At 50.6% G+C, this 25,782-nt stretch overlaps 1 protein-coding gene across 1 annotated transcript in view; it reads left to right on the top strand.

The window, feature by feature from the left end:
* CDH23 (cadherin related 23) overlaps positions 1–25,782 on the top strand; it is a 204,863-nt gene that overhangs the window by 89,313 nt on the left and 89,768 nt on the right. Inside the window, 4 exon segments of the mRNA XM_059477689.1 lie at positions 9,506–9,618; positions 11,810–11,998; positions 21,442–21,591; positions 22,334–22,492. Of these exon segments, the coding sequence (XP_059333672.1) occupies positions 9,506–9,618; positions 11,810–11,998; positions 21,442–21,591; positions 22,334–22,492 (611 nt within the window).

Genomic DNA, 25,782 nt, shown 5'->3' with positions numbered 1-25,782 from the left:
TTGGATCCATAGCCTGAGCATCCCTTCTGATGGCAGCAGGGGCAGGGCGGGCTGGGGAGGTGTTTGCAGATAAAACCCTTATGGGAAGGCCAGTTTTGGGGGGCTTGGGCCTGTTTCATTTGAGATGCTTTGAGCTCAGCAATCTCTGCCATAGCCCAGCTGACTTTGATGCTGCTTTGGTGAGGACAGACAGACTGCTCGGGGTGACCCAGAAGCAAGGCACCAGCTTAGTGGGTGTGGGTTGTAACCCTCTTCCTGGCATCACTTTTTGGGGGTTTTTTCCCCAGCAAGAAACAGCAGCAGTGCTTCTCCTCCCCACCACATGCTCCAGGTGCTGCCCCCACGTGCAGGAATAATTTTCCAGTTTCTTTTCCTTAAAGCCCAGCCATTTCAAACCCTCTTTTAATCAGCCTCAAGGGTCAAGGTGATTTCACCCTGACTTTCAAGTCCACTGATCCTGACTGCAAGTATCCAGCCTTTGAAGGTGCGAGGATTATTTATTCCTCTAATTCCCTCTGCAATTTATTCAAGAGATTGTCCCAGATTGTGGGTATCAGCTGGCCAAGGTGCAGCAGGGACTCTCTTCTGGCTGATACAGGCACTTTTTCACTGGAGACCGGACTGAAACATCAATCTGATTTTGCAGAGGTTGCTGAATTACGGTGAGGATGGTAAAATAGCTGTCAGCCTGGCCATCCTGGACGGGCAGTGGGATGGTGGAGGGGAAATCAGGGTGCTCTGGGATCCAGGTGCAACATGGAGAGACCTGCAGGCAGATCACTGCACACAGCCTTGCATCTGCTTGTGTCTGCCAAGAGCTTAACCCCTGCCTGCAGTCCTGCCTGGTGGGGGCAGCTCTCCTACCACAGGACCCAGCTGAAAAGATCAAAAGAGTGATTAAACTACTTTGCACTATTTTTTTCCCCCCCAAACATGAGAATTACAAAGTGTTTTCCTAACTGGCCAGGAATCTTTCTCCTGTCATCAGCAGGGTCTCATGGAGAAGGGGTTGGATGGGGATGATCAGATTCTGTGGACGGAGCTGATGTTGCTTTCTGATGTGTGAGAGTCCAGGCACAGGACTGGCATCTAATGTGCTTCCAAATTCCTGCTCAGCCAAGGCAAGCCATTTTCTTTTTGGCAGGCAGGTAAAGCCTAATTAATTTCTCATTATCCTCAATCATGATGGTAGAGGTCAGCGAGCAGATTTTTACGCCCGAGCTGGAAAATTTTTATGGCAATTTTGCAGGAAAAAAAAAAAAAAGAAAAAAAGAAAAAAAGCCTAACACATGGGAACGGGGAAGCAAATTAAATTAGAAACCGACCGTAAGCAAAAGTGAAAGTGGCTGGTGGAAGTAGTAATTAAACCTGGCTCTTCAGCTCCCTTCCAGAGGGGAGGTGGCAGTGATGCTGCTCCCATTCCCCTGCAGGGATGCATGATGCCTTTTCCTGGCTCTCAGAGTTTTTTGGACACAGGGTTAGCGTGTGGCTGCTCTGCTTTTGCCTTTTGGGCTGGTATGTACAGCAGTAGAGAGCTGAGAAGCCACCTGGCAGTTCATCATACCTTCAGTGTTAATGCCTAAAGCATCAGTGTGATTTGGAGGTGGGGTTTAAAAATTAATTTGGAATTGCTGCTGTCCCGTTCAGCTCCATCCCTCGGGCAGCCACGTCTGGGGATGCACTGCAGCAGCTCTTATTTATACAGCTATCTCCAGCACAAGGTCCTCCCGTGACAGGAACACAATAAAACTAAAAGATTAACCATAACCACATAAAATAAGACTCGAGATCTAGCTTTATGCCGCCAGCTTACAAAGCTGTTAGGGCTGAGATGATGGAGGAGCACTGGTGTGGCTGTGCCACGGCTTTGGCTGCTTGTCCTGCCTGCACTGGGAATCATTTCCATATCTAATAGGGAAAAGCCATTCAGCTGTTTCTGCCCCTTCCTTCCCCTCAGAGTGCTTTAGCTCCAGGAAAATGAACTTTTTCACTTCACACTTTACAAGGAGTGGGCTCCCTGCCCAATAGAAAAAGAAACCTAAATTGAGACCTCACAATTCAAGCCCCTGGTGCCAGCAGGCTGGCCAGTGCCAGGGCTCCCGTTGCTCCAGAGGGTGTTCCTGCTGCCTTTCCTGTGGCCAGAGCCCTGGCTAGCCCTCCCTCCCTCCCCGGCTGCAGTGACAGGCTGGAGACGCTCAGCCACTGAGGTCAGGACTCTGCTTGAAGGACAGATAATTAATCCAGCAAAGTAATCCACAGCTCCTTTTTGGCAGATTTATGGAGATAGCCTCTGTGCCGGGGACTCTGCCTCATCATCTTTCATTTCCCAGGCAAAGGCAGTGACTTGTTGTATAACACGACCTGTTCTAGATAAGGCTTTTCATTTAGGGGAGCTCTCCGGGCTAACCGAGATTGATTTTCCCGGCGGGAACCGGGAGGGCCCTGGCAGTTTTGGGCAGGATCAGCCCTGCAGACGGCACTGTGTTTTCACATTTGCTGCCTCGGCACGCCGCCTGGGGCACGGGGAATCCTCTGGCTCTTTAAGGGAAGGATTTTCAGCGTGAGTTTAACAGCAATTTAATTAATAGGCGGGAGGAGGCTCCAGCCCGCGAGCTCTTCTTAGGAAAACGCATTGACTCACGTGTTGCTGGCTAGCAGTAAACTTTGGGCTTCATTTATTTCCAGGAGAGCCAGGAGTCTTGGAGCCTCCTGGCAGGAGGGTGTGAAGGTGACCTGTGCTGCTTGGGCAGGCGCTGAGGGGTTAACCCAGGGGACAGGGGCCCACATGTCACTCGCTGCCTGCCTGACACATCTCAGGTGTGGTGATGGATGGGCAGCGGGAGACTGCACGAGGGCAATCTATACGTCCTTCCTGGGCCTTGCAGAGTCCTTCAGGGGAGAGGGGAGGGAGCTTTCAGTCAGAGATGGTCCTTAGGGCTGTTCACAAACCCTCAGGGTGGGGTTCTTCCCCCCTCTTCCCAACTGGATTGTTTTATGAGTCTGATGCAGTTTCCAGCAAAGCCTCTCTTCCTTAAGCTGGTGCACCCCAAGGGAAACATGAATTAAAAATCATCATTTGCACAATGCAACAGAAGCGCGAGGGAAGCTGAAAATAATTGTTCTCCATCTTCTGGATTTCCTGCTAAGGAATAGAATGTCATAGATATACTTTTTATGTATATAATATGTATCTATGAGTAATTAATCAGTGCAGTAGCACTCTCAGAACATATTTCCCGTGCTCTTAACAGAGCCCACTGCCTTCCTTGTGAAAGTGCAGCATGAATCCTTGAGGAAAGGTCAACTGGCCAAAGAGGTCTCCAAGCCCTCAGCTGCTGACATCCCCCTCCGTAGCTTGACCTGGCTTAATAAAGAAGGCACTTCCCTAAAACCCTTAAACCAGCCATTGGGGAGCACCCTTGGAAATGGGGACCTGCTTGTTTTGCTATTCCCTACCTCGCTCCAGTTTTTCCCACATTCTCCTCGCTCGGTGAACTGCCGGGGTGTTGAAGCCCTCATAAATTCCAGCCGCTGGGAGGGCCCCTCCCGTGTGATTTAAAGGCAGCCATCACAGCAGAACATTTCTGTAGGAGGACACGCTGATGGGTGGAAAAGCGCCTGGCGCCGAGTTATCCATCAAAAGCTGTTTGCTCCCACCCTGCCAATGCGAGGGGATGAGACAGCACAAAGCAAAGATGGTGGCTGCGGTCACAGCCCCTCTTCCCTTGGCTCAGTGGCTCCCCATCCTCCTGCAGGCTGCTTTTTGTCATCGTGTTGGCATCTGGCTCTGGCTCCCTGGCAATCCAGGAGCCGTTGGAAAGAGATATGATTGGGATAATGGCTTGCGTGGCAGGTGGTCCCCCAGCAAACGGCCCGCTGTAATTAAAACTATACATTCCCTTTTATGTGCAAACAGGAAACAAAAGCATCTTTTCTCTTTAATTTCTGGGACTTCCTGTTCAGCTTCTTGGGATTTAGTGTGTGTTCAAGGCTGAGCAACCTGGTCTAGTGGAAGGTGTTTGGAATGAGATGATCTCTAAGGTCCTTTCCAACCCAAATCAGTCTGGGATTCAGTGTTCACCACCAGGGGAGAACAATGAACCTGGACCACCTCTGTTAATGTCATGGCTAGCAAAAACAACTGGTTCTGAGATGGTTTTTAATGGAGGAATTCTGGTTCTGAGATGGTTTTTCATGGAGGGATTCTGGTTCTGAGATGGTTTTTCATGGAGGAATTCTGGTTCTGAGATGGTTTTTCATGGAGGAATTTCAGAAAGCTGTGGATCCTGGAGATGGGGGGTTTATGTCAAAAAGCCCATTTAAGATGACGTGGGGGAACGATGGTTGTGGTCCAAGGCTCAGAATCCTTTTGTGTGAGGAATTACACTCAGAGCAGAAACTCTGAGGGTTCTGTTCTCCTCTCTGGTGCTCGGCCACAGCTCCCAGTAAATCTGGGAGGGGAATTGCACCTTGGGTGATAAACACCTCCTTTTATTTCCTTGTACTGTACATTCCGTTCTAAAAAAGGGAACCGTGCGAGCATTTGGTGTGAGCTCTGCGAGATCACAGGTTCTGCTGGAATGGACAGATCCTTGGAGAAAGATACTGAAAGGGCCTGTTTGCAGAGCAGGCATGTGAGAGGGAGTGCTGGCACACAGCTTTGGGCTCAGACCTGTTATCCCAGAGAGCTGCATCTTCCCCAGAAGAGCAGCAAACCAAGAGGAGAAGGGGACACTGTTTTTGCACAACATCTTGATTTGTAACAGCAAGCTCCGGCTGTAACAACCAGTTTTCCTTTGGAAATGACTTGTTGCCTCTGAATTTAATCACGGGCAAGGCCCCTGCCCGGGCAGTGCTTCCCTGCCTGGGGGCAGCAACTCAAGGTGAAGAGCAGCGAGGTGCTCACGGCAGCTGATGGACTATTTATCTGCTAATAACTGTGTCTGTTGCTGACTCCATGAACCACGTCCAACAGCATCTATTCCTGTGCCCGAGGAGCCCTGACAGAGCACATTTTGATTAATAAATTATCCGGAGCAAGGTGTGTGATGGGTTCCCCTTTCACATCTCGTGAAAGTCACACGCTCCAAGTTCAGCCCTGGCTCCCAACGTGAGCAGCCCAATTATCCTGCCCTGGGAAATCAGCTGGCCCTGGCTGACAGGTGGCTCTTCACTACAGCAGGGCAGTGGCTGCATCTCTCCCTTGAAAGGTGCTCAAGGCTAAAGGGGTAGGGAGGAAGGAGGAGATATTGATGGTGTGGTTTTTTCCCCCTTTTTTTTCCCCTTTTTCTTCCCCCCCACCCTCCTTTCTCTGGGTTTGAGCCAGTACTTTTAACAGCCTTTTTAAACTGAGAGCTTGGCTGAGGGCAATTAAACATTATGGCTCTCATCTATAAAACCCCTCGTTACAGCAGCGTTTCTCCAAAATGATGCCTATGCCACCATCCGTTCCTCAATGAGCTTGGAAAAACACTCTGAATGGGCTCCTGTGATCCATCCCAGTGCCCCCAGCCAGCATCCCCCCAGTGCCTGCCTTCCCAGGCCCCTGAATGGCTGCAGTGCATGCAGGAGCTGCTGCTGCCCCTGTACCTGCACACAGACAGATGGGTGAGAAAACCCTCCTTCTTCTTGACCCGTGTCATAACAAAAAGCTGGGTTTGTAGGTCCTGAGCAAGCCTGTTCTTTGCCAGGTGGGACCAACAAGTCTGCCAGAAGTAGATTCATACTGCTGTCCCAGAGTTCTCAATTTTTTCTCATTGTCATTCTCCCCTTTCCCTCTGTCTTTCTGATGTTTAAAACATTTCCCGCCTTGTTTTTCTTCTCTCTCTCCCCCCATTTTGCTGTTCAGCCTTTCCCATCCTTTAATTTCTGCCACATTCCTGCATGTACCTCTGGTCTCTCCAGAGGGAGGAAAGACAAAAATTGGCAAATTTCTCCCCACCTTTTTTTTTTTCCCCTTTGTTCTCTGGAAAGTGAAGGCACGTGAAGATGATCAGAGAGATTTTGGCAAGGAAAATGTCTCGGGGAAATGGGCATTGTTCACCAGTGTGAGTGCTTCAGCAGGGATCACTGGTCAGAGCAGTGAGGAAGTGGTGGTTAGAGAGGTTTTGGGGACACTTCTGTCCCTAAATTTGCTAATCTGCAAAGCCAGACACTTCTGTCCCTAAATTTGCTAATCTGCAAAGCCAGGAACTCTCTGCTAGGAGAAAGGAAGCCCCAGTGGGCCTAGGATGAGTATCTGATGGCGTTGGGGAGGCTGAGCTAGAGAAAAGCCTCTGATGAGCAGCCTGGGAGGCCTTTGGGCCCCCAGTTTAGTTGCCCATCCTTCAAAAAGCACCATGGTCAAATCTGAAACGCATGATCCTTTTTTAGGACACGGAACACAGCGCTGTGTTTAGTCAAATTCCTCCCCTATTGACCCAATTCCACTGAATTCCATTGTTTCTGCATTTTATTACACTTGATATCAGGCGGAGGTGACCCTGAGGCACAAACTTTGCCATGGCAACCTGGTGTCCTGGAGCATTGAAATGCCTGGCAGCACAGTCCCATCCATCTCCTGGCGCGTCCTTCAAAGCTGGGAGCAGGGGAAGCTTCCCAAGGAGTCAGCCATAAATTACAGCAGGAAGGTGGGAAGCCAGGATGGAAAGAGGGGAGGAGACTGGAGGTCTTCATGTTCAGCAGCAAAAGATCAGGGAAAAAACCCACAAGGCCATTGCTAATATTTTAAGTAGCCTGGTGAGCTCGTTAAGCTCAGTGGGGCATTTGGGATGGAGAGAAGGGAGGAGCAAGGACAGGAATGGGGGGAATTCTGTCCAGGAGGAAGATAGAATGGGGAGAAAGGTGTCGAGGCATGTGAGGCTCTGGGAGAGAGAGGAGAGGCCCAGGGCAGCTCCTGGATGGGAAGGAGGGAATGGCCAGACCTGGAGGCTTTGGCCATCCCGAGGACACAGCCCCACATTTCCCTTCACAGAGAAAAGCAAGGCACAATTCTGCCCAAGAATATTTCTGGGATTCACATTCTCTGAACGTGAAAGAAAAAAACAATTATTATTATTTGCTGTGCCTGTGTTTGTGCAAAAGTGGAATGCAATATGGAGATTGTTTATCCGAAGTGCGAATGTTTTGTTTTGGCCAAGTGTGTGCATGTTGGGACTGTTGGGTGACAGTCACAAGATTCAGAGCAGTGTGTGCAGCGTTGAGTGCTTGGTAGGTTCAGTTTTAGATGTATAGAATAATATAGGATAATAAAGTCATTAATTAGCCTTCTGCTATCCATGGAGTCCTCCTCACCGCTCCTCCTTCGTCAGGGCCCTTGCAGCATCGCTGTACAAGGAAGGTTGTGATCCAACAGAGGTTGGAAGGGAGCAGGGAGCAGTGTGAGCAAGGTTGAGCGCTTGGCAGGTTCAGTTTTAGATGTATAGAATAATATAGGATAATAAAGTCATTAATTAGCCTTCTGCTATCTACGGAGTCCTCCTCACCGCTCCTCCTTCGTCAGGGCCCTTGCAGCATTGTTGTGATCACAGCTGTGATCCAACAGAGGTTGGAAGGGAGCAAGGTGGATGCTGAGTGATGGGAAACAACTTTCTGTGGCAGCAAATCTGTCTTGCAGCGCCCTTCCAGGGAAATGACAAATGCTGTGTGTGTTTCGTTCATGCTGAGATGTATTGAGAAGACAGGATTTATTTTTTACTTCCTTTTGACTGGGATGACTGGAATTTACCTGCAGGGTTTCCTGGCTCCTGTCTGTGTCTGTTCAGGGGTTTCTGCATGCCTCAGGATGCTGAGGGGAGCTGTGTGGGTGACCATATGCCTGGATATATAACCTGCCTGGGCATCACTAATTCAGCAGCCTGCTCTGGTTTTGTGCCAGGCTGGTGTCGGGTGTCCCAGGCTCCACACACCAACTGCTGGCTTTTGTCTGGCTCACAGGGAGAGCACCTGGAGCTGCCACAGGCACGTTCCCAAGCAGGACATTGTGCTTTTGGTGTCTGCTGGCCATGACACTCGAGCATTATTGTTGGTTAGGGGGTCTGTGCAAATCACAAACAGGACGGGGCTGCTGTGGAACGTGCCTTGAGCTGTTTGATTTTCCAGCATCAGCCTCATTCCATGGTTATGACAATGGGAAGATGCCACCAGCTCACATCCCAGACAGCAGACCAAGAACTCAATGTTACAACTCACTTTATAAGCTTCTTGACCAATCACACAAAGCAAAAGCACACTGACAGTATTTATATCCGTATAGTATTCTATATTGACAGTAGTTCTATCCAATCACCATAAGCACATGAATCTTTGGTTAAACAATGCTTGCTTATTTCAAATACAATACCTGCTTGTAAGCCTTAAAACACAGTGCACAGAGCTCCATTATGAAGCTTTCTAATATCTTGCTAGATAAACTTTTCTGTAGCTTAGGGAGTTATTCTAGACAAGCGTTAATACACAGACCATTGTTCCATTTGTCCTTGCTTCTCTACTTTTTACACATTTTTTCTGCTGGCCAATCTCATGGCTGCTGCTTAGCTCTAATCACAGTTCTGCTGTCTCTGGGGCCTGCCTTTTGCAGCTTTCCCAAAACCCCCTGATTTTATGGATTCCCACAGAGCATGTTGTCTTAATCCCCTCTGGGTGTCCAATTACAGAGGAAATTCAAGCTGGGGATGGGATGGGATGGGATGGGATGGGATGGGATGGGATGGGATGGGGTGCTCTGTGGCATCCTGGCTCCTTGCCTGCATGCAGGGACAGGCACAGGAGCCAAATTTTGCTCCAGCAGAGGAAAACCAGGCAGCTGCAAAAGGTCAACACACATGGCAAGAGCACAAAAGCAGGGCAAGTGCCCACAGTATTTTGCTGATACTTTCACTGGCTTCTAATACACCCAGCTAAGAAATTCCTGAGCTGTGTGAGGCTTCTCTATTACTTGATAGAGTTTTTTTTCTTTCTTTAAGCTCTGCAGCCTCTCCTTGAGTACATTTGGACTTGTATCCCCCTCAGCACCCTCTGGCAAGCTAAACCACCCCCTGTTTGTGCAGAATTCCTCATGAGCTTGGTCCATCTGTGCCTCCCTGTGGTTATCCTGGACCGATGTCCCATAACCCCTGGATTTTAGGAGAGAGGCCATGCCCACCCCAGGAGCACAGTACCCTGCAAATGCGAGTGCTCACTCAGAGGGGGGCAGCTGGATTTGGTCCTGCTTTCAGCTTTGCTGTTGCAGATTTTAATACTTTAAACCCTTTGAAATTCCTCAGCTGCCTCCAGCATTGGCAGCTTTTGGCTGTGGAAGGAGAGCCCCATTTTGAGCCCTGAGCTGGGGCAGGTGAGAGGAGGAGGGGAGTGTTACAGCCGTGACATTTCAAAGCATGTTGGAACAGTGTGCCAGGTTCCTGCGTCCATATCTTGGAGTTTGTGTCCTCTTGCTCCCCTCCGCGTTGCCTCCAGCACTGTTTTGTGTGCCAGCTGCTTGTGCTCACATTCCTGTTGTTTTTCTCAGGTAACACCAACAGCATCTTTGCACTGGACTACATCAGTGGAGCCTTGACCCTGAATGGGCCCCTGGACAGGGAAAATCCCTTCTACACCGCTGGGTTCATCCTCACGGTGAAGGTGAGACTGCTCCAGCTGGGGAGCACATGGACAGGGCAGGATGGGGAGGACATCCTGCTGGGGACACCCCCATAATGCTGCAAACCTGTTCTCTTGGGCATCCAGAGCCACGATGCGCTGACCAAGTGAGATGTTAAACGTGGTCTGCCACTGTAGGACGTGAAATAACACCACACACACACACACACACACACTGCTGCTCTCAAGGTGGAAAAGGGAAGTTTATTTTCTGACTCCAACAGTTATAGATTTCTGAAAGTGACAGTGGATTGGAGGGTGACAGTGCCACCTCTCCAATGACACTGGACAAACCAACAGTGCGTCAAATTTCTGCTCCTCCAAAGGAACGCAAAACAATGAATTATTTACAGAAAGTGTGTGAGAAAGTTCATTATAATCATGTAAACATCAGAAGGCTTAGAAAAACTTAAAAAATCGGGGCAACAACAGTCACCTTGTCTGGTGGCCCAAAACTTGATGATTGAGGGCATTTTTGCCATCCTACCTGTGGCTGTGCCTGCTGGCAGGATGCAGATACCCCAGGCTTGCATATAGGACCAGATACATGCTCAGGAACCTGAGTTGTTCCTACTTTTGCCCGTTTTCCCTCTTTCTCCCCACCAAAGCCCTGGATAAACAGGACATTTTGCCTTGTCAGCAGGCAGTGGTGTAACAGGGCATCATCTGTGCCTTCCTGGCACGGGGAGGGAGGGATGCTGGAAGTTGCCTTGTCAAGAAAAGGCAGTGGAGCGTGGCTTTCCAGCCCCTCCAGCCCCACCTGAGAGTGACTCCCTGGCTCTGCTCACAGCCCTGTAATTAAAATCAATACCAAGCTGGGCAGCTGGTTGGAAACACATTTAGAAGTATGGATTCTGCTGGGCTGGGGTGGGGAAAAATCAGCAGCGTAGGAAGGGTCATTGATTGGGAGGGAGGCAGCCAGCACATTGCCTTCTTCTTTTGGCAAGTGTGGTGCTTCCTTGGAGGGGGCAGAGGCACAAGGAATCACCCCTCTAGGTCCCAGACACAGTTCACACCGTGAGGCTTTGTGTGTGTGAGGAGGAGATCTCACCCACCCCTGGTATGGCTTCATTCAGGCTTTTACAGCTTCAAAAATCAAGAGAGGAAAGATTGTCTGGTTTTAATAGGGACAAAAATATCTGTTTCATCTTGGAAAGGTTTGTGGGCCTGAAAACTTGCCCGTTTCCCTGCCTGCATGACAATGGAGTTCCAGCCACGTTCTGTTGCTCTGACAGATTTCCATGTCCTCTCCCCACAAACCCCGCGTCCTCCCGCAAATGCCAGCTCTGTGCATCCCGCAGCCCCAGCACCCAAAATGTTCCCTGCTGCTCTCATCCTGGAGCACACAGCGAAAATACAGCTGGGCTGCTCCTCGCTGGGATCGGCCTGTTCTGCTGCTGTGTGCAGAAGCAGTGAATAGCAATGAGCCGTGTGGGTCGTGAGAGCGTTGCTTTTCCCTGCCCACAGCAAAGCAAGATTATCCAAGGGACAAGAGGAGGGACTCGCCTTGAAAAGGCTGTTCCATGAGTCCTGCTTCTCTGGCATTAAAATCTGCACTCTCTTCTTGGGAAGGCAGAATTAAAGTCCTTCTTGAGACAGAGGTGTGATGTGGACTCATGACTCAGCTCTGTATTTAGGCACGTGTTGCCAAACCTATTTTAAGGTCTAAGTCTTCTTTTCCTCTGGTGCCCTAGTTTTCCATCCCTGTGTTTCTTAGCATACTGAGTGGTTCACTGGCAGCTCCCAGTCCCACATCGGGGAAGGCAGAGGAGAGAGCAGGAGTGCTCTTTGCCCTGTTGAGCCTTCCCTTAGTTTGCGGACTGTCCCCTACATCTCACAAAAGACATTTTTTGTGTTTAAACACTTGTGGCAGGGAAATCTCCTGTTGTTGTGCAACTCCAGATCCTGCCAACGTGTTGCAGGAGAACTTGGCCACAGCCATCCTGAGGGAAATGTTAAACCCCTGGGAAGGTTTTTGTGAGACTAAAGCATGAGTGATGGGAAAGCTGGTCCAACATCTCTATGCTTTAATGGAACAGCGGCAGAGCCAATTGGGAATCCTTCCGTGGCAAAGTGGAGGAAGAGAAAGCTGCAAGAGTGTCTCACTGTGCACACTGTCTTTGCACTCATTCCTTCTGGAGAGCAAAGGCCGCCCTGTTCTGTGTCCTTGCAGGGCACAGAGCTGAACGATGACCGCACGCCCTCCAACGCCAGCGTCACCACCACCTTCAACATCCTGGTCATCGACGTCAACGACAACGCCCCCGAGTTCAACAGCTCCGAGTACAGCGTGGCCATCACAGAGCTGGCCCAGGTGGGCTTCGCCCTGCCCCTCTACATCCAGGTGCAGGACAAGGATGAGGTGAGCTTTCCTCTCCCTCCTCTGCGGGGCGGCACTGGTTGGGTTTCGGGGTGGGCAGGGGAGAAGTCACTGCACGGTTCTGTCCCAACATCCCCTTTTCCATCTCTCACTGCTGCTATTGCTCTGTTTGCTGCGTACCAGAGCCCAGTTTCCCTCCCCAGTGTGCAGGATTGCAGGGCCCCTGAGAGCCAGAAAATAGGATTGTCTGGGAGGCTGATCCCTGCCTGCCTCTGAGGGCTCTGTCAGGCACTGCTTTGCCAGTCCGGTTTAGCAAAGCAGGAGTTGTCCTGGGACAGGGAGGACAGGAGCCCCAAGCTAAGTCAGGGAGGATGTGGGAGATGCCCCTAGGAGTGGGGAGGACTGGGATGCCAGTTCATCACTGCAAACAAGGCAGGAGCTTTGGAGCCTTGCTGCTCCCACGTGTCAGTGGAGCTCCCGTTTGTCACGCGCCGATCCGTGCCGTGCTTGGGACTGCAGCCTCTGTTCCAGCCCTGGGCTCCCAGCCCTCAATTACTCTGATTATTTGACTTGTGCAGCTCACGTCTGGCTGCTCCTGTGTGCTGGTCCCCCCCAGGCCCGCCACGCTGCCTGCTCCAAAGCAGTGCTGACACCTCATGGTGAGCTGTCCAAAACTCTTGGGGCTGAGCAGGAGGTGAGGGCAGAGGGTTTGTCACAATAAATGCCATCATAAATGGGTTGGGCTGGAAGGGACCTGAAAGATCAGCTCGTTCCAACCCCCCTGGCACAGGCAGGGACAGCTTCCACTAGAGAGGTGGCTCAGAGCTCCATCCAGCATCGTGGCAAAGCAGCACCAGGATGTGTTCCTGATGCTTCAGGTAATGGGAAACAAAACATCCCCCCCCCGCCCAGCCCCCAGAATCCCGGTGGGTCAGTTAAAATCTGCATCTTTCAAGTTGCCTTTTCTGGCTGAGCAGATGGATTTGCCATTCCCCAGCCCTGGGTGGAGCTCACCCCATCTCGTCAAGCCACCCAGAAATCCCATTTTTTTCCATCTGAAGTGATTATGACACAGAACTAATAACTTACTGGTGACATGATGTCACCATGCAGGAGTTATGAGTTCAGCCTGAAGAGGTGCAGATGAGCTATTAAGCAGATAAAGAGACTGTTTTTTCTTGAAAATGTCAATTGCTAATAAAGAAGATATGGATATGACAGATGCTTAGGATAGTTTCTGAATAGAGCTGCTGTCGTGCTTGCTGAGAGATGTCAGCAGATCCATTCTTGAAGGGCATTGTAACACTTCTGTTTGTGCCACCAGGATGAAGGATCTGTCATTATTTCTGGTTAAAAGCTCATTTTACTGGAGTGACTCCTATTCAAGAATTCACTTTTCAGCCTTGCTAATTTTAAAATGGGAGAATAAAAAATAGCCTCGCCTTCCCCATCGCACCAGCAAAAAATACACACTGTTCTTTTGATGTATTTCTTTCACTTCCTGAGATTTCCCCAAAAGAATTAGCTGAGATTTTCAAAACTGCTGAGAGAGGATCTCTTGTGCTGAGGGAGTCTGAAGGAGTTTTACTGTACACGTCTTCAGAGACCATCATATTAACACAGATTGCTTTGACCGTGGCATTATTTTCACTGATAAGAAGCAGAGGAGAGCTGATTCTTGGAATATCTGGAGGGGGGAAAGTTATAAGCACTTGGTTACCTTTTTTTCCCTGCATTATCCTGTGATGGATCTTCCCTATTTCCTCACATGGATGCTTGCAACTGGGTTAACTGTCAAGGTAGCACTTTGGGGGGAAAAAAGGGAGAAGATGCCCAGCTTATGAAAAAGATGTGCATGAGATAGAAGTAGGACTGCACCTGCAGGCAGCACTGCTTCCCAGGGAAGTATTTGTGGAGCCCTGAAGACCCACCAAGTTTCAGTGAAAAAAAACCACAGAAAGGTTCTGTAGCTGCCTGGCGGAGATGTTTTGGATGCTCGAGCGCCCCGTGAGAGCCGTGAGGAGCTTACAAACCATCTGGATCGGAGGTGGCTGAGGTGGCACCAGGCTCTCTCTTCTCTCTGTGGGTGCAGGGATGCGTTGGCAAGGACCAAGAACTTCAGGCAGGGATGGCACTGAGGACGGGGCTGACAGGAGCTCTTCTGGCAGCGCTGGCTCCACGCTGCAGATGACACGACTCATTTGTGTGAGGGGCAGAGGGAAACCAGGAGAGAGTGGTACACACCTCCAGGGGAAGCAGAGAGAGAAATAAATGAGAGCAGATGGGTTGAGACGCGGGAAATCAGAACCGGAGTCTTTGGGAAGATCGCTTTGCTCGAGTGTGTCTCCTGCCCCCACCTTATGTCACAGAGTCCTGGGAGATTCCCTTGGCACACTGGGTTATTTCCTGAGCCCCTCTGGAAAATTCAGGCATTGCTCTTTTAGCCCTCCAGCTTGCTGAGGGAGCAGCCAGGACTGTGCCCCGTGCGGGGGGCCTGTGGGTCTGGGTGGTTTTCCTCCTGTCATTGTGCCTTTGTGCAGCTGGGGAAAGGGCTGTCACACGGGTCTGGCCTTTAACACGCACCGTGTGGGCTGCCAGGGCTGTTAAACAAGGCTTTTCAAAGCCAGGCCCACACAGCCTTTGTTAACCGTGGGGTTTTTGGCCTTTCTTTCTTCTGGTGTGTTTTGCACAAACCGAAATGATGGCTTTTGGACGGAGTCAGATTAAACCATTCAGCAAAGCACTTAAAAATGCATTTCTGAGGCACACAAGACCACACTTGAAAGCCTGTGCCTGGCTTTCCCTCTGTGCTGTAAGTGCCTTTCTGCAGCTCAGCTGGCATTAACCTCTCAGACAAGGTTCCCAAGCGAGTGTCTCCAAGGAGAAGCCCTTCCTCAGAGCCCAGCCCCTGCAGAACCCCACATTTCACCCCAAATGCAGCCATGGTCTGGGGGCTGTGAGGTGGGATGGGCAGCTCCTCAAGAGGAGGCAACTGAGCTGAGCTGAGGTGGCCCCACAGATGGATTTGGGGTGTTCAGCCAGGTGTGCTGCTTTTCCTTTCTGCATTCTCCAGGATTTACTGAGAGGGAAATGAGTACACAGGGTTTGCACAGGGTTTTTGATTCAGCCTTCTTGAGCAACCTGTCTCGTGGAAGGCGTCCCTGCCCACGGGCTGGAATGAGCTGAGCTCTGTGATCCCTTCCAGCCCAAACCATTCTGGGGTTCTGTGAGCCAAGAAAAAAGCACTATCTGCTGTGCAGCTGAGCTTCTCTCCCTGCCAGACAGAGAGCAGACCCTTGAACAGCTTTCCCAAGCCATTCAAGAGCTGCTTAGGAAAATCCATTGAGGTTTCCCAGCGTTCAGGCTGAGCCTGGACACCCCCAGGCTGTGGTTGGGTTCTCCTCACTCACATTGTGGTGGTTCAGCAGGATGGCTCACATAAATGCTGTGTGTGAGGCACAAGATTAAAGCACTGACTTATCTGCTTTTACAGCAAGGGTTGTTTCCAGGCTGAGAACAAGGGCCCTGAGCTCTGGGACAGGTTGGTGTTAACTCAGAGGGCTCATCTGCTGCTGGGCTGGAATTCGGGAGATGTGGATGCTGATTTGGGAAACAGGGGTGTCATTTTTGGATATGCTGGTGGCTTGATGCAGTATCACAGGGAGAAGGCAAGGGTTTGGCCATCCAGGAAAAGGAGCAGGGCATCCTTTGGGGCATCCCCCATTTCCTATGGCTCTGAGATCCATGGATTCCTGTTAGGGGAAGCAGCATCCTGCTCTGCCAGGGCATGCCAGGGAAACCAGCTTTGCATGGTTGAGTGAAGAGGAAGAAAAGGGCAGAAGCTATTCTGCCTATTCTATTCTATTCTATTCTATTCTATTCTATTCTATTCTATTCTATTCTATTCTATTCTTTTCTGTTCTGTTCTGTTCTGTTCTATTCTATTCTATTCTGCCTATTCTCATCTGCTGCTGGGCTGGAATTTGGGATACATGGATGCTGATTTGGGAGACATGGGTGTTCTTTTGATATGCTGGTGTTCCATACCTGGTGGCTTGATGCAGTATCACGGGTAGAAGGCAAGGGTTTGGCCATCCAGCAAAAGAAGCAGGGCATCCTTTGGGGCACCCCCCGTTTCCATGGATTCCTGTTAAGGGGAGCAGCAGCCTGCTGTGCCAGGGCATGCCAGGGAAACCAGCTCTGCATGGTTGAGTGAAGAGGAAGAAAAAGGCAGAAGCTGTCTGAAGCACCACCACGATGGCCTGACATTTTAAAATCATTTTGAAACGATTCTCTAAAATAAGCATATCGAGGAAGGTAAATGGGGAATTTTAAATGAGGAGAATCTGGGCTGGGAATACACTCTCTTTGTTGCACTGAGCTCCACCAGAGACCCCCACCAGGATATCCTGTGTGCCCATGAGTGTGCAGGTGGCAATATATGATTCATCCAGAGCATATATATGCATATGACAGGCACAAGCACTATAAATATGATCTACATGGCAAGGAACTGTAAAGGGGAATTGACGGCACACGAGTATTCTCTCCCCAAAGTGCCAGCTGCCAGTTCGGGCTGAATTAGATTTCACAGGGGTTTTTGCAATACACGGAATTCACCAGCAAATTACCCTTAAAGAGGGAAAATCAATCATTTGGAGCAGAGATAAGCTGAAGGCGAGGCAGCCTCGGATTGATCCCCGTCTGTGCAGGCGTGTGTGGAATTCAGCAGATAACCTGGGGAGAGCAGGGAAGGAGAAAACTCCTCCATGAGGGAGGGAGCAGGCAAGGGCTGACACTTAGGAGGGACAAAAAGATGGGAGAATAGGGCTGCTAGCTTGGGGAGGGGGATCAGAAGGGCTGGGGAGCTTTTTGCTCCAGGCATCCTGCATTGCCTGCCAGCCCAGTGAGATCCTTAGGGATGCAGGGCACAAATGCCAGTGCCCAGTGAGCTCTCAAAAGGGTTATTGGCACAGGGAGGGAGACGGGTGCTGGCATCCCAAGCTGGCTGGGCACTGGGAGAGAGGCAGGCAGCACCCAGAGAGGCTGCTCTGAGTTAAATGCTTTGAAATGGGTGCAGGGAATAACCCCCTCATGCCCTGTGTTTTCGGAGGGGGGATTAAGTACTGTTTGTTTCTGACTCACTAGAGCCAGGCCTAAGTTATCCTACAAAAAGGCACTAATTGCTTTCAAAAAAACCCCAACTTCTTCTTTCCCCTTGCTTCACCTCCACTCCCGAACTCTCAGCTCTTTCCGTCCTTTGGATTAGAACACAAACAGAATTTGAATGAATTCAGAATGAAGGATATTAAATCCTCCGTAGCTTGTTGCAGGTAATAGCCCAGAAAGTGCCTGGAAAGTGACTGGGAGGAAAGCTGGAGTTGCACTGGATTTTGCGCTTCAGGAAGGCAGGGCTCTCCATTTTGGAAAAGCAAATTGCACTGAGGGGCCCAAAGGCAAATCTGTACTGAGGCAGCGTGAAAAGGACAAAAGTGAGGATTCCCAGGCTGCTTTTCCCAAGCCTAGCTCACTTTGTGCTGGAAATGATTGCAGGAAATCAGCCTACCCCTGCGCCTCAGGGAGTGGTGCTGTTGAGGAAAGTTTGTCTGCTTGTCTAGGGATTTGGCTTATTTTATTTTTTACTCTGTTTTCCTGTGTACCCATTGGTAAGTGATGCTAAACATTTGCTGTGACTGCTGGAAGGTGGAATCATTCCTGAAGCATTTCTGGGTGTGCTGCCATGAGGAAGGGGCTGAGTGGGAGCGTTAGTGATGGACGAAGCCAGCGGGTGATAGTGGGTGAAAAAGCAGCAATAGAGACAATGATCCATCCTCAGTCCCAGCTGAAACAGCTGATGTGGCTGGCCCAGCCTCCTGGTGGGAGCAGGGGTTTCCTGAACTCTGCCACGTGAGCGTGGATTGCAAGCTGGGAGAGCAGATTTTTGTCCATGAATCACAGCAGGTGCATGAGCAGGTCCCACCTGGAGTTTCAGATCTCTGGGGTGACAGCTGGACCCAGCTGATGGCATCCCACACCTGAGCTCCTGAGCCCCTCCTGCCTGTGCCCTGCAGTTTCAGAGGGGATTTCAGGCTGCCAACCAGGCCTGTCACAAATTGTCCAGAAATGCTGTGTGGCCAGCCAGGGGTGGCTGTTTTGGAAGCAGGGTTTGGGTGTCAGGTTGGTGTGGCAGCTCCGGTTACGCGCTCCGAGGAGAACAAAGCCGTGATTACACCCAACTGCGGCTCCAGTTGCCTTTGAGCTGAATCAACCTAAAATTTTGAATCAACCCAAAATTTCCCTCGGTTGTGGTGCTGCCTGGGAGATTTGCGTGCCAGGAAGGAGGCAGTGGGCAGCAGCCTTGAGGCACGGCGAGGGCAGGCCCCGAGTGCTGGCATGGGATGAGAGGAGCTGGAAGACGCGCGGCTGCACCCCAGCGTTGGGAGATAGCAAACTTCCCTCTTCCAAAACCTGCTTTTTATGGGTCCATTTGTTTCAGAGGGAGACAGGTTTATTGTGTGAGGGTTGCTGAGCTTTGGCAGGTTGCTCCCTAATTTGTGGCTCTAAAGGAAGGCAAGGGGCTCGGTTTGTTTGCAGTGGTAGGGAAAAACTCGAGCGATGTGGGAGCTGGGAGGTCAGGGGTTGGAGAGGGGAATGAGCACATGAAGCAGGTCACTGATAACATCCTCATCCTCACCCTTGGCACTGCGAGGAGATGATGCAGGCTGTGATCACTGCACACCAGGCCCTTTGAGAGCCCGGGGATGCAGCGCTTGTTTTTCCTCTTCCCAACCACGTTTCAAATCTGTTGTTTGCTCTGGGTGGCAGGAGCAGGTAGAAAGGGGTGAGAGAAATGTAAGCAGCTCCCCGTGGCTTCCTCTGGAGTGGGGGGTCCTTGCTGTGAGCCTGGCTTAGCCAGGCCCTTCTGCTGGGCAGCTGATAACAATTTGAATATTCAGATGTGCTTTCAGGCATCCGCAGGGGGCTCGCAAGCTCTGGGAACCAGGAGCAAGGAAAGCAGCATGGGGGCCCAGGCAAAAAAAATAAATAGCTGAATAAATATATAAATGGCAACTCACAGCAGCCCTCCCCAGAGGCAGCTGCATTCCCCTTCTCCAGACCTCACGTGGGGAGACTGAGGCACTGGAGGGGCTGCTAATTAGGGATAGTGGGTATCTGGAGCTGATCTCCTTCCCCAGATAGAGGGGAATTAATCCACCTGGCTCTCTTCCTGCAAATACTTGGATTTCTTTTGATGTTTCAACTTTTATCTCGTGCCTCCAACAAACTCACTCTTCTCTGGCTTCCAAGAAAATCCCTCTCATCTCGCTGCCACAAAAGGTGCTCTCATGTACTGCAGGGAGGGTGCAGGCCCTGGGGGAGATCCTGAGGGCTCCTCAGCAGAGATGGGCAGGAATTCCTCAATGGAGTAGCTTTTTGTCACTGGTGGGAAGTGGGAAATGGCCATTTGTTGTAAACTGACATCCTGAGGGTAGAGCAGGAAATAGCCTGGGAAGTAACGCTTCCTTCTGCCATTCTCTCTATCCTCTGCTCCCTCCCTCCCTTCCAGGAGTGTGTCTGGGGTGTTGGGAGCATCCCTCACTTCCTCGTTCAGCACTAAAACAGCTCGTGGAAGGTGCTAATCTACCCTGAGATGCTCCCACTGCCCACCAGCAGAGCACTGCTGTGCTCACGAGGCACTGGGTGCCCTTGTGTGGTTCTGTGGGTGTCCTCAGGGCTTGCTCCTGCTGTGGGGCTCCCCTGGGAGATGCTCAGTGTGCCCTCAGCTCCATGGATTGCTTGGAGGTGTGCAAGGAGCAGGGCAAGGCAGAGATTCTGCTCATGTCACCCGCTCTCAGCGGTCACACTTAGGCAGCTTTTGCTATTAGTGCCCCTTCGTGCATTTAATTGGCCACTTTTTCTGATAGGAGGGAGGTCATTCAGGGAAAATTGGAAATTCATCTCTGGCAGCTTCTGAGCTTGCTTGTCATGTGCTCTGCTGGGCTGTGCTCTGGGAAGGGGGCTGTGCTCAGAGCAAGGCTCCAAAAGCATCAGTATGTCAGCGACCTCGCTGCTTTGCTGGTCAGATCTTGGGAGAGGAGGAGTTTTCCCAGTTCCCAGTTTGAGCTGCCTTACTGGGAAAAGCCTTCTGTGTGGGAGAGGCACCCAGGATGTGCCCCCAGCCTGGGGCAGTGAAATCCCAGTGTGTGACCCCCTGTGTGGTGTGTGCACCTTCAAAAGGAACTTTCCCTCTGTGTGCTGTGCGGGCTCATCCCAGAGGCACATTCCCACTCCCATCATGTGCACATGGATTTTGTAAATAGATCTCGGTTTGGAAAGGCAGGACTCTGCTAAGGAAGGCAGGAGCCTCCCCTGAAATGGAGAATGTAAACCCTCCCCACCCCTCACAATTGCTATGAATTTTAAATTAAGGGGGCTCTCAGACAAAAATATAGGAGCAGGAAATAACAGTTCTTTAATAGGGAAGAAAATAAAAGGATAAAATAAACAATGCAGTACACTAGAACAACACTGCCAGAGTCAGAAGCCAACCTGACACCCTGTGGGTCAGGGTGTTGGTGGCAGTCCCATTGGAAATGTGGCTCAGCCCTCCTGCAGTGTCAGGGGTGGTTCTGTTGGAACAGGGATCCTGTAGAGAAGGATGTATTCTTCCTCTGAAGATCCAGTGGAGAAGAGACAGCTGCTGTTCCTCTGGGGAATCCCGTGGAGAAAGCCATGCTGGTGTCTCAAAACCTCTGGATTATATCTGGGTAGCAATGCTTGGCTCCTCCCTCTGGATTATATCTGGGTAGCAATGCTTGGCTCCTCCCCCTGGATTATATCTGGGTAGCAATGCTTGGCTCCTCCCTCTGGATTATATCTGGGTAGCAATGCTTGGCTCCTCCCTCTGGATTATATCTGGGTAGCAATGCTTGGCTCCTCCCTCTGGATTATATCTGGGTAGCAATGCTTGGCTCCTCCCCCTGGATTATATCTGGGTAGCAATGTTTGGCTCCTCCCCCTGGATTATATCTGGGTAGCAATGCTTGGCTCCTCCCCCTGGATTATATCTGGGTAGCAATGCTTGGCTCCTCCCCCTGGATTATATCCGGGCAGCAATGCTTGGCTCCTCCCTCTGGATTATATCTGGGTAGCAATGTTTGGCTCCTCCCTCTGGATTATATCTGGGTAGCAATGCTTGGCTCCTCCCTCTGGATTATATCTGGGTAGTAATGTTTGGCTCCTCCCCCTGGGCGGAGCATCTCCCAATGGGATGTTATAGTTCTTATCGGCCATGCAGTGACATTCAATAGCTGTTATCAGCAATGTCCCCTCCCAGGGACGTGTGAATGTGGTCACTCAGAGAGAGAGATAAGGCAAACTGCCCACTTGACAAAGGTAATCTGCCATACAGATGGTAACTGCAAACATCTTGCATTGCAATCTTCAACAAAATAAAACACCAACCTTGCTCTTTCCTTTCCCAGGGACCCAACAGCGTTTTTGAGGTTTACCTGGTGGGCAACAACTCCAACCACTTCATCATCTCGCCCACCTCCATCCAGGGGAAGGCGGACATCCGTGTGCGCGTGGCGGTGCCGCTGGACTTCGAGACCATTCCCCGCTATGAATTCTCAGTAAGGCTGCACCCCTGGGCTCTGTGGGACAGCCACAGTTTCCAGCATGACCTAAAAATGACCATTCAACATCTTCCTCTCTCTTGTCCAGTAGCTGAAGAGGGCATAGGAGAAAGATGGAGCAAATATTTCAGTGGGGACTGTTGCCATAAGGACAAACGGGGATGGCTTTGGATGGTTGATTTAAATTAGCTGTAAGGAAGGTTTTTTCCACGGGGTGGTGAAACACTGGAACAGGATACCCAGGGAGGTGGATGTCCCATTGCTGGAAATCCAGGGTCAGGTTGGATGGGTTTTGGTGTAAGATATTCCTGCCCATGGCAGAAGGTTGGGCTAGGTGGCCTTTAAAGATTCCTCCCAACCCAAATCATTCTATCACAATCCCCACTGTGAAACAGTGGAGCACTGCAAAAGAGCCAAAAAATCGGAAATTATAATAAAGAAGGAGGCGGGGAAGAGATTGGCTCTGCACTTTCTCTTTCCAACATCCAAAGGCTCAGCTGCAAGAGCTTAAGCAAGCGGGGCCATAAAAGCTTTTTAGAGCATAAAACTTTGTTTTAAGAGCACCTATCAGGCGCCAAAACCCTCCCCGTCCTCCTGGCCCAGCTCTGCTGGTGGCTTCCCTTGAGCTGGCTCAGCTGGTGAGGGAGCTGAGGAGAGCCTTGTTTACTCCACTAAAGAAGGACGGGCAACTCTCCCAAGCTTCCCAGTGTCTCCAACCCTGCCTTCCCATTTTGCCCAGCTCTTTGCCAACGAGAGCGTCCCGGACCACGTCGGCTTCGCGCGGGTGAAAATCAACCTGATCAACGAGAACGACAACCGACCCGTGTTCAGCAAGGCCCTCTACAACGTCAGCCTCCTGGAGAACACCACTGTGGGCACCACTGTCCTCCAGGTCCACGTGAGTAGGAGCATCCCAGCTCCCTCTGCTGAGCACCTGTTTTGGCTTTGTGGTGTCCTTCACAAAGGGTGAGCCTAAGAATGGAGCATTAGGAGATGCTGGTGGAGGGGCTTACCTGAAGTCTTCCTGAAAAGCTCTGATAACCAAAATCACTAAAGCCTAACCAAACCAAAACAACCATTTTTAACGCAACAATGCATTTGATTTGCCTTGAAGTGTCTGCAGAAAAATGGTTCTCCATGGAAAGTAATTCTAGCTCCGTGATCCTTCCTCTCTGCTTTATTTGCCCCAGAAGTTGGAAGGTTGGTGGGGTGTAGACTTCTCACGGGTTTCTGGAGCAGATGTCCTGACCTTTCCTGTTCTCTGGAAGATGTGTGTGTGTTTCCTGCCACACCAGGAATTCAAAGAGAGAAATGCACTGCATTTCATCTGCAGACACCCATCCCCAGTGGTCACGGTGGCCCTGGTGTGGCTTTTCTCACTGCCCTCTTTGGAAGCATCATCTTCCTCAACCCAACTGATGTCAGTTGTGCCATGAAGAGGGCAAAGGATGGAAAAGGAGGGGAATGGCTCTGTTTAGCAGAGCATGGTATCACATGGCTGGCAGCAGAACAGAGGCAGGCAGAGATGTGCTGATAGCAGGGAGCATTTCCATGGGGCTCGTTTCCTCTTCCATGGGTTGGTTGGAATCCTCATGGAGAAGACACATTTCCTGGTGCAAGAGCCACAACAAAACCCTGTGCTGAAATACCACTGGAAAAGGCATCAAAGCTCCTCTGGGATGGGGAATATCACAGCAGGGAGCACCAAACCCCCTGCTACACTTTGGGTGTGCTACTGCCACTACCATTAGTCGTGAATGAGTTTGCCTGGCTCCCCTTCCAATGCATTTGCTCCAGCTGCCCTCCTGCCCCCTCCTTGCTCCCCTGCTCTCCCCAGGCACAGCCCCTGGTCTCCCATCCATGCAGGAATGCCCACTCAGAGGTTAAAAGCCCGGACAAAAGAGTGAGGTGCATGTGCCTGTGTGTAAGTGTGTTTACTTTACAAACAGATGGTGTGAAACTGTATAGAGCCCCCGAGCTGTTCCCATCTGACAGTTATTAATATTTCAAGCAGATGTTTAGCTAGTCAGGCCGTCAGACACTAAACAATGAGATTGTTACTGCGTCTCCTCTTTCCCCAGCTAACTTCCAGCTATGCCAGCATTTCAGAGCGAACACAAAATGCCAGGAGTTGAGTCTTCTATGGTAAATCAGAATGGATGCAATTAGCACTGAAATCCAAATTGCCCTCCCAGCTGATCCCAAACTTTTAACAACCCTCATAAAGTACCAGCTCCTCCTGCTGTGGCCGCTTGCCTTAGAGCTGCAGCCCTCTGGTCGCTGCCCAGCTCTCCACCTGTCCCACGTGCTGCAGACAAAAAGCCTGCTTTCCTGGCTAATAAATCCCTCCTCTCCTTTTCTTCCTTCTTTTCCACTTGCTCAGGAATATTCCTGGCTATTCACACACAAGGCTTGGTGTGACAGTGTTCACAGGGGTCTGAGGTTGAGGGAAGAGACTGGATCTGACTCCATGTTTCAGAAGGCTGATTTATTATTTTATCATATATGTTACATTAAAACTATACTAAAAGAATAGAAGGAAGGATTTCATCAGAAGGCTAGCTAAGAATAGAAAAAGAAAGAATGATAACAAAGGTTTGTGTGTCGGACAGAGAGTCTGAGCCAGCTGACTGTGATTGGCCATTAATTAGAAACAACCACATGAGAGCAATCACAGATGCACCTGTTGCATTCCTCAGCAGCAGATAATCAATGTTTGCATTTTGCTCCCGAGGCCTCTCAGCTTCTCAGGAGGAAAAACCCTAAGGAAAGGATTTTTCATAAAAGATGTGTGTGACAGGTTAGAGATGGGGTTTTGGAGAAAGCCTGGCCAGCCACATGCCATGCCCACTTTTTTGGTGGCTGCTGGATGACATCCTCATTAAGGGGGTCTTCTGTTGGATCCTCTCTTTTTGTGTTCCTTTGTGCAAAAAAGTCTCAGTCTGGATAGACAGTGGGGTTCAAGGTGCTAAAAATAAACGAGGTGGCTTGTGGGGTGAAGGAAATGGATGAGCAGGGTTGAAGAGGGGAGTGTGTGGGCTGGGTGAGTGGTTGCTGAAGGGTGGCACGAGGCTTGGTGCCAGCTGCTGTTTGTTTGCCCATCCTCCAGTGAGTGCATCCTGGCTATCCCACCTTGGCTGTGGCTGGGAAAGGAGAGGAAAGGCTCTCCTCAATGCCACCCTCTCCAGGCTGCCCTCAGCGTGGTCAGCCGAAAGGGAAAGGCAGAAGGAAAGAGCAAGCAGACTTCATTTGCTGTGACAAATGGCCATTTGTTTCTGCGGCACTTCAGATCCTCGTGTCAGTGACAGCAGAGAAACATTGCCTGTTACACCTATAAATCAGCTGTAAAACAACCCCAAGTGCAGGCAGCCAGACCTGCAGGGACCCAGAGCTCCCTGCCTCCTTCCCTTTGCCCAGGGAGCAGTGGGATCAGATCCATGGATTCCTGGTCAAACCTCAGCCCCTTCCCTAGCACAGCACAACCTTGTCCAACCTCTAAGACTGTTTGCTCTCTGCTTAGCATTCCCCCCATCTCCCTGTCCATCCATCCATCTGTTTAATTCTGTGCCTGAAAGGCATTTATGGTTTAGGCTCAGGTGGTCATTTGCTTGCACAAGAACATCTGGAGAGGCCAGGCTCCTTGGGAACAGCTCCTGCCCTGCACAGGGAGCTCACAGTGTGCCCAAAGGCAGCTTTCTCTCCTGCCTCCATGCTCTTGGACCTGGGAAAGGGGTCCAGCCTGGAGAAAAGGAGGCTCAGGGGGCTCCTCTGGCTCTGCATAGCTCCTGACAGGAGGGTGCAGCCAGGTGGGGTCGAGCTCTCTTCCCACTTAACCAGTGACAGGACAAGAGGAAACAGCCTCAAGTTGTGCCAGGGGAGGTTTACATTGGATATTAGAAGTTTCCTCAGTGAGAAGGGTGGTCAGGCATCGGAACAGGCTGCCCAGGGAAGTGCTGGAGTCACCATCCTTGGAAGTGTTCAAAGAACACATAAATATTGGTTGTGGGTGCGTGGTGAGCTTGGCAGTGCTGGGTTTGTGGTTGGACTCGATGATCTCAGGGGCCATTTCCAGCCTGAATGATTCCATGACTCTTTACACATGTGATAAGCCCCTTAGGCCACACATTCCTGGTTTTGCAGTGTGGAGGGCTCCTTACTCCAGCCAAAGCTTCCAGGCCACATAAATCA

The sequence above is a fragment of the Ammospiza nelsoni genome, chromosome 8 (assembly GCF_027579445.1).
Source record: "Ammospiza nelsoni isolate bAmmNel1 chromosome 8, bAmmNel1.pri, whole genome shotgun sequence".
NCBI lineage: Eukaryota > Metazoa > Chordata > Aves > Passeriformes > Passerellidae > Ammospiza > Ammospiza nelsoni.
The sequence above is the reverse complement of the archived record's forward strand: the minus strand, read 5'-3'. Positions and strand labels throughout refer to the sequence as shown.